Source organism: Sminthopsis crassicaudata, chromosome 3 (genome assembly GCF_048593235.1).
Source record: "Sminthopsis crassicaudata isolate SCR6 chromosome 3, ASM4859323v1, whole genome shotgun sequence".
Classification (NCBI taxonomy): Eukaryota; Metazoa; Chordata; class Mammalia; order Dasyuromorphia; family Dasyuridae; genus Sminthopsis; species Sminthopsis crassicaudata.
In genome coordinates, this window is record NC_133619.1 from 185,796,690 (window position 1) to 185,810,691 (window position 14,002).

General features: G+C 35.1%; 1 protein-coding gene across 4 annotated transcripts in view; it reads right to left on the bottom strand.

Moving 5' to 3' along the window:
- Positions 1-12,649, bottom strand: part of IL18R1 (interleukin 18 receptor 1) — a 48,490-nt gene extending 35,841 nt beyond the window's left edge. The window contains exons 1-4 of one of the 4 annotated variants that reach the window (XM_074299723.1): positions 12,435-12,648; positions 12,106-12,185; positions 7,288-7,365; positions 5,389-5,623 (exon numbers count right to left, since the gene is read on the bottom strand). In XM_074299723.1, coding sequence (XP_074155824.1) covers positions 5,389-5,623; positions 7,288-7,345 — 293 coding nt within the window. In that variant the 5' untranslated portion in view covers positions 7,346-7,365; positions 12,106-12,185; positions 12,435-12,648. Of the gene's footprint in view, positions 1-5,388; positions 5,624-7,287; positions 7,366-12,105 lie in introns of all 4 variants that reach the window. The other 3 variants (XM_074299725.1, XM_074299722.1, XM_074299726.1) reach the window with 3 other exon arrangements.
- Between the last annotated feature and the right edge of the window lie 1,353 nt (positions 12,650-14,002).

Here is a 14,002-nt window from a genome sequence, read left to right on the forward strand (position 1 = left end):
CTAAATGGGGTTATAATCCACTGATTAAGAAATGGGGCCTACAATTTGATAAAATTCAACATCCATTCCGAATAAAAACACTTGAGAGTATAAGAATAAATGGACTTTTCCTTAAAATAATCAGTAGCATCTATTTAAAATCATCAGTAAGCATCATATGTAATAGGGATGAAATGGAACCATTCCCAATAAGATCAGGAGTGAAACAACGTTGTCCACTATAACCATTACTATTCAATATTGTATTAGAAATGCTAGCTTTGGCAATAAGAGTTGAGAAAGAGATTAAAGGAACTAGAGTAGGTAATGAGGAAACCAAATTATTATTCTTTGCTGATGATATGATGGTATACTTAGAGAACCCCAGAGAATCAACTAAAAAAAATATTAGAAATAATCCACAACTCAGCCCTTTTTGTAGTGGCTAAAAACTGGAAAATGAATGGATGTCCATCAATTGGAGAATGGTTGGGTAAATTATGGTATATGAATGTTATGGAATATTATTGTTCTGTAAGAAAAGACCAACAGGAGGAATACAGAGAGGCTTGGAGAGACTTACATCAACTGATGCTGAGTGAAACGAGCAGAACTAAGGTATCATTATACACTTCAACAATGACACTGTATGAGGATGTATTCTGATGGAAGTGGATATCTTCAACATAGAGAAGAGTTAATCCAATTCCAATTGATCAATGATGGACAGAATCAGCTATACCCAGAAAAGGAACACTGGGAAATGGGTGTAAACTATTATTTTTACCTTCTGAATACAATTCTTCCTTTGCAACAACAACAACAACAACAAAATTTGGTTCTGCACCTATATATTGTACCAAGAATATACTATAAGATACTTAATATGTATGGGAATGCCTGCCATCTAGGGGAGGAGGTAGAGGGAAGGAGGGGAAAAATTCAGAACAGAAGGGAGTACAAGGGATAATGTAAAAAAAAAAAAATTACCTATGCATATGTACTGTCAAAAAAATGTTATAATTATAAAATTAATAAAAAGAAAGAAAAAGAAATAATCCACAACTTTAGCAAAGTTGCAGGATACAAAATAAATCCACACAAATCATCAGCATTTTTATACATCACTAACAAAATCCAACAACAAGAGATACAAAGAGAAATTCCATTTAAAATAACTGTCGATAGTATAAAATATTTGGGAATCTATCTTCCAAAACCCAGGAACTATATGAGCAAAACCTACAAAACACAAATCAAGTCAGATTTAACCAATTGGAAAAATATCAAGTGCTCTTGGATAGGTCAATATATAGATAGGGCGATTGGAGATGACAATACTACCTAAACTAATCTATTTATTTAGTGCTATACCAATCAGACTCCCAAAAAACTATTTTAATGACCTAGAAAAAATAACAACAAAGTTCATATGGAAAAATAAAAGATCAAGAATTTCAAGGGAATTAATGAAAAAAAAAAAAACAACAAAAAAAAAAACAAATGAAGGTGGCTAACTGTACCAGATCTAAAATTATATTACAAAGCAGTGGTTACCAAAACTATTTGGTTTTGGCTAAGAAATAGACTAGTTGATCAGTGGAATAGGTTATGTTCAAAGGATAAAACAGTCAATAACTTTAATAATCTAGTGTTTGACAAAGCCAAAGACCCCAGCTTTTGGGATAAGAACTCACTGTTTGACAAAAATTGCTGGGGAAATTGGAAACTGTTGTGGCAGAAACTAGGCATTGACTCACACTTAACACCACGGTAAGGTCAAAATGGGTTCATGATCTAGGCATAAAGAATGAGATTATAAATAAATAAGAAGAACATAGGATAGTTTACCTCTCAGACCTGTGGAAGAGGAAGGAATTGATGAGCAAAGAGGAACTAGAGATCATTATTGATCACAAAATAGAAAATCTTGATTATATCAAATTGAAAAGTTTTTATACAAACAAAACTAATGCAGACAAGATTAGAAGGGAAATAATAAACTGGGAAAATAAATTGTGGTATATGAATATCATGGAATATCATTGTTCTGTAAGAAATGACCAGCAAGATGATTTCAGAAAGGCCTGGAGAGACTTACATGAACTGATGCTGAGTGAAATGAGCAGGACCAGGAGATCATTGTATACTTCAATAACAATACTCTATGATGATCAATTCTGATGCACGTGGCCATCTTCAACAATGAGATGAACCAAATCGGTTCCAATAGAGCAGTAATGAACTGAACCAGCTACACCCATTGAAAGAACTCTGGGAAATGACTATGAACCACTACATAGAATTCCCCAATCCCTCAATTTTGTCTGCCTGCATTTTGGATTTCCTTCATAGACTAATTGTACACTATTTCAAAGTCTGATTCTTTTTGTACAGCAAAATAACTGTATGGACAAGTATACAGATATGTATTTATCTTATATTTTAACATATTTAACATGTATTAGTCAACCTGCCATCTGGGGGAAGGGGTGAGGAGAAAAAGGGGAAAAGTTGGAACAAAAGGTTTTGCAAATGTCAATGCTGAAAAATTACCCATGCATATATCTTGTAAATAAAAAGCTATAATAATTAAAAAAAAAAAAAAAGAAAGAAAGAAAGAAAAGAAATGGGGCCTACAGCACTGATGTTAAGAAAGGGATCCCAGTTCTCATTCTACTGCTGGATTCCAGATAACCCATTTCTTAGAAGGACTCTCTACCTTCTTGCTTCTCTTATAGTTAAGAATTGGATTATTTGAACCTCGCTGTAGAGTAAAAACTATGAACACTTTCTCTTTATAATTTGTTACATTCCAGTCAACTCAACAAGTACTTGTTAAAATACCTACTGTATACTGGGTACTGGGAATTCAAGTTAACAAGCATTTATTGTATTAAGCATTTATTATGTGCCAGATATTGTGTCAAACACTGGAAATACAAATACAAATGAGAAAGACAGAACAAGTTTTCATTCTAATGGAAGAAGACAACACACAAAAGAGAGCTGAGAAGGTGGGGAAAAGTGGAAAAGTACCCTTGTAAAAAATGAGCAACAGAGTCAGAGAAGAGTGAAAGATTCAAGCATATCAAGTCTGAGATTCAAAAATAGAAATATAAAACAGTCCTTGTCTTCCAGGAGATTACATTTTATGCTGGAAAGAAATGTGTGCGATGCAAACTAAGGCCATGGAGGATGTGGGGGGAAAGAAGAGAGGAGAAATGGCTTTTTTTGTGTGGTTCTGTCATGTTTTATTTTTTGAGGGAAGACTGTGAACTAGATTATTTTGAAGGAAGTGCCTGGAGGAAGATTGGGAGGAACATAAGTAATGCCACAGATATTAACATACCTGACGAAAGAAGGAAGGCAAAACTAACACAAGCAAACACACCCACCCCTCTATCTATCACAGCATCACACCCATGAAATTAACCCTCCCCTGATACAGAAATGAATTTATTCCATGTCAATATCACTATGAAACTACAATAATTTTTTTGTTTGTTTAGATGGAACATAAATCTATGTACATTGAAGACAGCTGAATCAGAATTCCTAATAATGATAATCAGTCACCATAAATCCCTGGGAATAATTTCCTAATACATATCACATTAAACTTTTATTTTAGGTCACCAAGACTTGTTCCCAATTAAGCAAGATAAATATATTTAACCTGAATTTTAGGTGATGAAGAAATTTCATATGTGTTAATGATAGTATAATTAGAAGACAGATACAATCATTTGGTTTAGTATGCATTTTTTTTTTTTTTGGTTGGCTGACACAATAATGACTTCAATAAATCTGTGAATACAATGATAAGTATGGATAACTCAATAGTAAAAATATATATATAAACCCAAGAATAACTGAAATTTTTATTTCATCTTTATATTGAAAAAGTGAGGTAGAAGAAGTGTTGGAAGATTAGGAACTTTTCAGAGAAGAGAGTTTCAGAAATTAAGATCACGGAATTAGCACAAGTGTAGTTAATATGGGAGTCTAAAGTATGATTCTGTTTAATGAATAGCTGAGTATAAGTCACAGGGGTTAAAGAGGTTGATGAATTAATGAAATCCCCAAGTGTGAGAGTAGGATTTAGGGTAGAAAGGAAGATTGTGAACTATGTCCTGATTTCCTTGTGCTAGGGAAAAGATGATTTAAAATTTGATAGATGACTTCCAACAGGATATGCAGAGTGATGTTATAGAAGGAATGAATCTAAAAGGAGAACTTGCTGAGAAATGAAAGAAAAAGGGTAAAATGGAAGTGGCTCTGAGAAACAAAGACTTTATCCATTGTCCTGACCAATGCATGAAAAAAAAAAAAAAAATCACTGGATAATAAAAATAACAGCCAGGTAAGCAATGTGTTCTGAGGGCATTAAGCTTTTCTAATTGCAAAATGCTGGAAAAGAGTGTGAGAGGAAGAAATCTGGGATAAAAAGATGTTTATTAATGATAGAATGAGAATTCCAGAGAGTACAATGAAAGAGGATGGCATAGAAGTAATAAGAGGTGAAGAAGAGGTTTAAGGTAGAGCTGGATAGGATGGAGTAGGAGGAGGAAAAATAGTGTTTTTTGAATCATAGGTTTATGATAGGAGAAAGAAAGAAATTCACTTAACAATAGATAATATATAAAAAGTGAGTTACTTCTGAAAACCATGATAATTGGGATTGGGAGAATGAATGATTCAGGGTGTGAAATAAGACTCTAATTTTTGAGGATTTTTAAAAGAATAACCATATTGTCCCTTGGGATTGATGGGTCATAAGCATCATGAAATACCATAAAGAATACTAAGCTTAGAATCAGAACACTGGAATTTGAATTCTGATTTTGTAAGTCATGTGTATATACCTTATTCTACTTTTCAAATGTTTTTTTTTCTCCTCATTCACTGTCCTTAATAAGGAAAAATCATAATCTTTGTAGAAAAGTAGTCAAATAAAGCAGAAGTTAGAGGACCATTTGGATATATTATAAAAGAGTTTTTTATTTAGGTAGGGATTATATTATATGATAGGCAACATAATGAAATGGAAATAGCTCTGGATTTGGAGTCAGAAGTCGAAATTAAACTGAATTAAATTTTAATTTATCTAGTTTTTGTAACTTTGATGTTATTTCATTTTCTTACGTCTCAATTTTCTCATCTGTAAAATGCAGATATTGAACTACATAACCCCTAAGGTCTTTTATAGTTGTAAATAAATTTCCGAAAAAAGACTGAAATGTCTTTAAGTTCAAATTTTGTGAAGCCATAGTAGGAAATCAATAAATGTTTGTTGAGTCACACTGAATATTCTTCTACAGTTTTTCCAGCATTTTCATATATACTTAATATTCACTAATAAATTTAAATTCATATTAATCTATATAAAAGAATAAAAATACTTACCCTACTGCACAAGAGTACGTTCCTTTATCAGTCATTTTAATTGGCCAAAATTCTATAGCATCATCGTTAAAAATGATTCTGTCACTTGAGTTCACAGCCACTGTTCTATGTGGTCCATAGCGTTTTGACCACCTGACAATATGGTTTCTTTGATAATGATCAGTAGAAAGGCAGCATCTCAAGTGATAAGGTTCACCTTCAAGTGCAGTGATATAACCCCGGAAAGTACACAAATCTTTGCAAGAAAAGTAGAGTTAAAGGGGAAATATGGTTTAAAAAGTAAAACAGCATCTTACAACAAAAAATAAAAACAAATAGGTAGTAGAAAAATTACATTAGATAAACAAAGTAATTTTAGAAGAAAGGGATATTTCTAGATGTGTGCAGAGATACTCCAGAGACTATTGGCTTTTCATAAATTCGAAGTTCTTCTGTCCTCTTCTCCCCAAATATTCTAATAAGCATCAAGAACAACCTTGAAAATAAATCCCCAAAAGGCAACATAGAACCAGACAGGTTTATTATATAAAATCATAAAATTATGGACTCCTTTAATGCAATCCTTTTTTTTTTTTTTTTTTTGTAGATAAGGAAACGGGTAAGAAGATTAAATTTATGACAATAGTCGTAAATGGCTGAGTGAGGATTGAAACAAAGATGGACAGGAACTCCTGCTACCTTTGGAAAAGGGAAGAATCTAAGTACTGCAGAAGAGCATTCTCTCACTTTATTTTGCTGTTAGAGTAGGACAAGGGAAGACCTGGTTACTAAACGTTTTCCCTAGCCACTATAATCCTAAACCAGGCACAGAGAAAGTGATTATATATCTGTGTGAGCGTGTGATTGTATGTGTGTGTGCATATGTGTATTAGAAAGTGTAGAGATTTGTGTAACTGAACATATGTATGAATTATCCTTCTAAATAAACCATTCCATGACTTCTATCTATTCTCAATGATAATCAAGACTTAATCATATGAAAATATATTCTTTATGTATTCTAATCACACCCTTTAACTGTTGTCACCTGTCCTTTCTATGAATGCCATTTTTCACCCCTAGAATACAACCTTTTACCAGCTGGAATTAAAAAACAAAGGCTCCCCCCAACACTGAAAATACAGGGTATTCCAAAAGTCTTGTGCAACTTTAAAATTAATATTGTACTGTCTTTTTGCTTCATCCTGTACACCCTTGCCTCAACTGAAACTGCAAATTCTCTCAGATTAGTACTACAATATTCCTATCTTTGCTTTGAAAATTGATCTTAACCTATTACCAAAAAGAGTAAAAATCTCTACTGTTCTCCTCCTGATTCAGACCTCAATATCTCAGTCTAAGGTTTTCAAAAGATCATTCTATGTCTCCTGTAACCTCATCTGTCCTATTTATTCAAGGGTTTTTGACTAGCTTCCTAGATCCTAGCTTTGTAAGACTGGAAAAGTATTCATCAAAAAAGAGTTACAGAGAAAAATGGAAAAAATAAAAACTGAGTAATTAATACTAAATTACAATAAACTAAGAAAAAATAAACTAAATTAAAATAAACTAAGTAATAAATTGCTTCTTTGTGGTTAAGGAATGCCTGCCATCAAAGCATTAAGGCATTACCTAACCAAGGAAAACAATGCTCATAAACATTCATATCCAATAAAAGGGATATTCTAATATTCATTCTAATAAAAACATGACCACAATGACCCGAAATCACATCTTAATGTTATCATCAATTGACCTGCATGTAAAAGTCTTTTTATTCAATGATTCTGCAAAGATGCTTAAATAGGAAAGTAAATGCTTAAATTATCCAAGATGCAGAATAAAGAAAAACTTAAAAATGAGTTATAATCTCCATGGAGGTAGTTCATTAAATACATACATAATAAAACAAGCACTTACCTGGCATGCTTTGTACCACAAATGCCAAAAATAACATGACCAGGACTCTCAATGACATTTCGGAGGTTCAAGATTTTTCTACAAAGGCAAAATAAAAGTGACTCAACTAATGTGCTCAGACATATATCATCCTATCATCCTTACCCTGAGGACACATCAAAAAAAATATGTTGACTCTGCGTTGTTTAGTTGTGTCTATTTCTTTGTGACCCCATTGGGGTTTTCTTGGCAAAGAAGAGTGATCTGCCATTCCTTAAATGCTTTTGCCCAATGTCACACAACTAGGAAATGTCTGAAGAGAGCTTTGAACTCAGGAAGATAAGTCTTTCTAATTCTAGGCAAATCTTTCTACCCATGGTGCTACCTAGCTGCCCCTTTTGACTCATTACCAGTATGCTAAATTTTGAAGTTCTTCTGGTCACAACACTAAATTGTCCTAAACACAATAAGCGGTCAGCAAAATGCTTATTTAACTTAGCTTTGCACCTGTTTACCCTTGAAAGATATTTTACATCTATAGTGGACAATTTGGGCAATATACTTTTAAGCAAAGTATAGAAGTGCAATAATAATCCTTTAGAAGGGAAATTACTATTTCATTACTATTACTTCACCATCACCACCCTCTTCCGTTTTTTTTAGGCTTACTCTATGCAAGAATGACACTCCAATACTTGCTATGCTTGGAATTGCATCAGAGTATATGTGTATACATGTGTACATGTATATATATTGTGTAAATGAGAGAAATTTTCAAAGGAAAGGCCCTAGCATGGGATATGTGGGCAGAGAGGTAACAGCAGGATAATAACTAATATTTATAGTGCTCACTATATGCTGGACACCTAAGCTAAATGCTTTACATTTATTATCTCATTTGATTCCTATAACAACTCTGGGAGCTAAGTGCTAATATTATCCCCATTTGACAGATGAGGAAACTGAGACAGAGAGATAAAGTGACTTGCCTAGAATCAATTGCTAGTAAATGTCTGAGGGCAGACTGGGACTCAGATCTTCCTAACTCCAGACCCAGCACTCTAACCATTGTACCATCTAAGTGTCCCTAAAAGATTTCTGGCAGAAGTTGGGGTTGAAATTTAGTTTTGAAGGAAGCCAAGAGATGGAGGTATTGAAGGGGGAGGAAAACTGTTCCCTTTACTGAAAATGTTCTTTTTAAAATTATCACTCTGAAATTGTGTCTCCTTTTTGATCTGAGAAATCAGGATCTCCCAGGCTCCAAAGAGTCTAGAGAGAGGGTCCATCCTCCCATGATGAGAGAAGCAACACTATTCAAGGGCAAACCAACTCCCGTTTATCTTTTTGAAATTCTAACTTCTCATTCAATTGAGAAATCCTGGTCTGATCAGCTCAGGCTATCCCAGCTTCCCACCAAGAGCTACCCATATAACAGGTTTCCTTAACTCATTTCTCTGTAGAAGGTCCAGAGCAGCTTGCTAAGACCCTGCCTGCTGAAAAGGCATTCTCTTTTCAGTGTCAGCCTCCATTTCCCTAATAGGACTTTGCCACGAAAGAAGTCAGTCTCTTAGCAGAACTGGCTTCCTGTTCAACAATAAACTTTCATTTTTGCCAATTACTAATTCTGGTTTCATGAATTCTTTCATGAAGAATCTGTGTGCCGACCGTAAGGGAATTTTAACAACTCTGACTGCACTAACCTCATCAGTATGAAGAGAGAATACCAATCACAGAAAAGACTACTAGTCAGGAGATTGAGTACCCTCTGTGAGAAATAACAGTGTCTCTGGATAACAGTGCAGCTAGGACAAAAAAAAGTAGCAATACTGAAAAATGTAGGAAGAGGCCAAGTTGTAGAGAATTTTAAAAGCCAAAATGATTGTTCTAACAGTTCGTGCACTAATTTTAACCTAGCTCACAAACATATTACATTTAAGCATATGAATTATTCCACAAACAATAAAACAGAATTAAAGAAAATTGACATATGCTATAACATAAAAGCTTTTAGCAATTTATAAATACGTATGGAAAGTACCAACTGTGGCCTTTTAGGTTCATTTTTAAATTTTTCAAAAAGCAAACTGTGGTTCAGTTCAACATCTAGCTGCAATATGTTTTAGGGCTTTCCCCCTACTCACATATGCTTTTCAAACATCTTATTTTGAACTCATCTCAGATTTATCACACAGAAGAATTTCCTTTATGATGCTCTTCTGAAAACATCTGTCACAATTTTTTAAAGGCCACTGCTTCTTTTATGTTTTTATAAGATGCTGTAAGATAAAGGTATTTGGAAATTATTCAGCAGTTACAATGAGTTAATTCTTACTTTCAAAATAAGCCTGCTAAGAGAAAAAGATTTTCATGTATACAAACTGTTCTTTGTGTACCAAATTAGACTACAATGCAACTTCAAAATACTTTTATTGCTTCTTTTAAAATGAATTCCAGATGTTAGAAATGTTGAAAAGAATGGTGTTGGGGAAATATGGGAAGACCCAAAGAATAATTGCCAAAGTAACAATAACAATATAAATACAAACAGCTTTGAAAGATTTAAGAACTCTTTCATACAATGGCCAATAATAAAGGCAGAGGACCAATAAACCAATGATGAAGCAAGCATATGATGTTATCACGGTTCAGAATAAGACATGATTTTTGGACATAGTCAATGCAGAATTTGTTTTTCTTGGCTATCATATTTGTTACAATGACTTTGTTTTTCTTTTTTTCCCTTGCAATAGGAAAGTAGAAGATAGGAAAGAGAAAATCAATTTTTATTAATTAAAAAATTAAATATAAAAAATAAAATGAATTTCTCTATTCTTTGATTGTATAACCAAGTTCTTTTTTTTTTTTCCAAGTCAACTTAGAAAATTCCATAGATTGTTGAAATTGTTCTTTTGGGTAAACTAGATATTATATGCTAATCAACCCTACTAGAGTTACAAGAGATCATAGAATCAATTCATTTAGAAACCTCAGAAACCACTGAATTCAACTCCATCATATTAGAGAGGAGGAAATGGTTGCCCAGGTCACTTCTGTAGTATATATCTGAGATAGAATTTAAATCTAGTTCCTCTTATCTCAGAATAGGAGTTTGCAACTGTGTTCCCTTTTGTTCTGTAAAATTAACACTCTGAAATTCTGATTTTGATTCCAGGAGCCCACTCCCTACCAGATTCCAGAGAATCTATGAGAGCATAACTTTCTGGCTAGGCTTTTTTTAAGGCTCATCATCCCATTGATAAAGACCCTTTTCAGGAAATTCCAAATTCCAGAAGCCTTCAAAAAGTGATTTCCATTCAATTGGAGATCTAGGCCTGGGGACTTTGGCTTTCTTTTCAACCTGAAACCTGAGCCTCAGATTTTCTATAAAGAATATTTCTAAACATTGCAGAATTTCTTTGCAGAATGTCCAAATAGCATGCTTTGCCTCTTTAGTATAGCTACCAGGACTCCTGTCTGCTAAGAAGACATTCTCTTCTCAGTGCCAGCTTACATTTCCCTAATAGGACCTTGCCATTTAAGAAGTCAGTTTTTCTAGCAAAGCTGACTTCTCATCCAATAATAAACTTCCATTTTTGCCATTTAAAACTCTTCAGGTTCATGAATTCTTTCACAAAGGACCTGTGCCCATCAAAAGGGGATTTCCACAACTCTCTGACTGCCACTAGAACCCCATCAGTATCATACTCCTACAATCTCTAGTAGTAAAGGCTTGAAGAGGGAAAAGAAAGATTCTACCATATTTAACAGAGAAGGGCATGTATATTCTCAGATTCCTGTCTTTAACTGAAAAGTGAAAACATTCAGTCTCTTAAATGATTTAATGTCACAGGAACATATCTACACATATTAAACTTTTAAAATATGTTCTGTGACTAAAAAACTACTAACAAAAACAAGCCATGTACCTGAGATCCTGTGGGATCCTATCATATTTATTTCCTCATCAACACCAGTATCAAATATTTTCTCTTTTCATTTCAGCAAACCAATAGCAATTGAAAGCATACATATTTGCTTTTGGTTTTCACTCTGGATTCACCTTTGTCCCCCAAGCTGGGAGGATTAGAATTTGGGGAGGATCAAAGAGGAGAAGCAAAAGATAACTGAAGTGACAAGGGAAGAGGACTGAAGTCACCTGAATCTCTCACCAAAAGCAAGGCAATGTTAATAATAATAAAGCACATCCAGAGGACACCTAAAGGTTTAAAAGCATTTTCCATACAACCATAAAACCAACCTATTTACAGTTGGAATAAATAAAAGAGAAAGAGAGACCCTTCCAAATTAAAATTTTAATTTCATTTTAGTGATGAGAAAACCTAGACTCACAATAGTTAAAGTAATAGTCACACAATTGCCTTAAGATTTGGACACTAATCTCTATCCCCTTCTCCCCCGTCCCTATACAGTTCAATACTGTGATGTACTTCCTGAGGGATTCCACAACTAATAACTTTCCTGGGTCTGAATTCCAACAGATCCTGGTTCTATCCAATAATCTATTTACCAAATGCAACTGAAGGAATGTAATCTCAATGTACATTGCCCCACATCAAGGAATTTTACTTGGGAGGGAGAAAGACAATGGGAGACAAGGAGAGATTTCCCATCTGGTAACCAAGTTCTTTGAAGAAATGCCTAATTCCTTGGTGAATAGAATGAGCAGGTAGAATGTCATTTTCCCCGTGAGCCTTTGTTTTTCAAGTGCAGAGTACCCACCAGGTTCCCGGCCCAAAGTTGCATTACAAATCAGTCTCACACCCTCCCCCCCCCCCCCCAAAGGGAATGGTGGTAAAATAATAGTAATCTTTTTCTTACCTTAAATCATGTGTCTGGAAAGGCTGAAGTTAGGGATGGGAAGGCGGGGAGGGTGGAGTGTGAGGAGATGACCGCAGATGCTTTAGCAAGGAGGAAAGATTTGGAAGTGAAAAAAAGTTGAAAAAGTGATTTGAAACTGTATGACCCAGGGGAGAGGGGAGACTGATAAAAGATTTAGGCAAAACAGGAAAAAAGAAGGAAAGAAAGAAGTCGATCACCTTTCACTGAACACCACAGTGAAAAGTTTGGTTGGGCTGCAAGTTCGGAACCCCAGGGAATAAAAAAGTAATCCCCAAAGATGGAACATCAGACTGAGAGGTGAGAAAGACCTTGCTCCTGAGCTGGGAGGAGATGGACTGTGCTGCGCACTGGATCTAGCCTTCTCTTTCTCTCTATTTCTCTTTGCCTAGGCACAAATGAGCATCTCTAACTAGACCGCTCTGCCCACAGTCCTAGGCTATCAAATTTCCTGCCCCCGTTTGCAGATAACGCGGCTCCAGTCTAAAAAAGTCGCCCTAACCCAGACGGCTTCCCCAGTAGGTAGTCACCGCCCTTCTGGGAGGTGTGGTATGCCCCAGGATCTTCTGCATTTGCTTTACGAGTGTCCCCACCTCCCCCCACCTTTACTCCCAAAGAATGGATGAGCGAGGGTGGCGTTTAAGAATCTCTTTCTGCTCAACATCTTCACTCCTTTAAGAGATTCTTAAGCACCGATTTTTTTTTTTAATCTTGGTTTGGTTTCGTTGTTTGTTTTGTTTTTGTTTTAAAAGGAAACGTAGCATTTTTATTGAAAAACTTAATTGTGAAAGTGAGCTGGAAGAGAGCAGAGGAAGACGCTTAACCTAGAGAAGTGGGGCAGACTCTTAAAGACATTGCTGCAGGATTTGTGGAAAGAGCCCTTCTTTCAGGATGAGATTGGGTTTCTGGCTTTGGTTCAGACTAAACTGGTTTTCAGAAGCATGTTTTTGGTCATAATTCTACATGCTGCCTTCCAAACACACCTTTACTTTTTTTTTTCTTTTTGGGTGATGTAAGAAACAAACATCTTAGCAAGAACTCCACTGACTCACTGATGAATGCAGAAAAGATTTATTTTATATTCTTGCAAGAATGGGTGGCTATCATGAATAGACACACTTTAGAAACTCCAAAGGCATCATTTTATTTCCCATCCCTGAAGCACAAGTCCCTCCCCTGATTCCCCTTTAATTGGATTTTAGAGAAGTTATACAACAAGAATCTACCCCTCATTATATAGCCAGTGCCTAGGAGCTTCAATTCTAGAAGGGGAAGGAACAAAAGATTCTTTTCAAAACTCAGGTCACCACCCTGATTGCAAAAGTCAGTCCCTGCCCCCAAACAGCTTACATTCTTTTGGGGGAAGATAAACTCCACCTTGATTCTTTGTGGGTTTCACTTTTCTAATTTGTTTCATTTCTCCAAATTAATTTTCATAACTGTGGAAACCCAAAATGCTCATCCATTTTTCATAGTTGTATAGAGCCTCTAACCTAGGTCAGAGCAAATTGCCATAGGAATCCAGGAATTGAAATACGGGCTAAATTTTGCAGCCAGCTCAGCCTTGGTGTCCTGAGTCAAAAAGAGAGATCTTTGGAAATGACCATTGAGACTCCAGGCCCATGTAAGGACTACAAGGCATTCACACACCATTTGGACAAGAACTTAATGGGATCAATAGGATGTAAGAACTGAACTAAGTTATGAGCCTTATTCCCATTCAAAGACTAAGATGATATAGGGGCATTTATGCTTCTTCACTATTAGGGGAAATGTTTTTACTTTGCAAAAGCTACATGAAATGAGTTGATTAAATGAAAAAGGAATACTATTCAAAGGCCCCTAAAAATGGAGGGATACAGTTATGGTACATGAATGT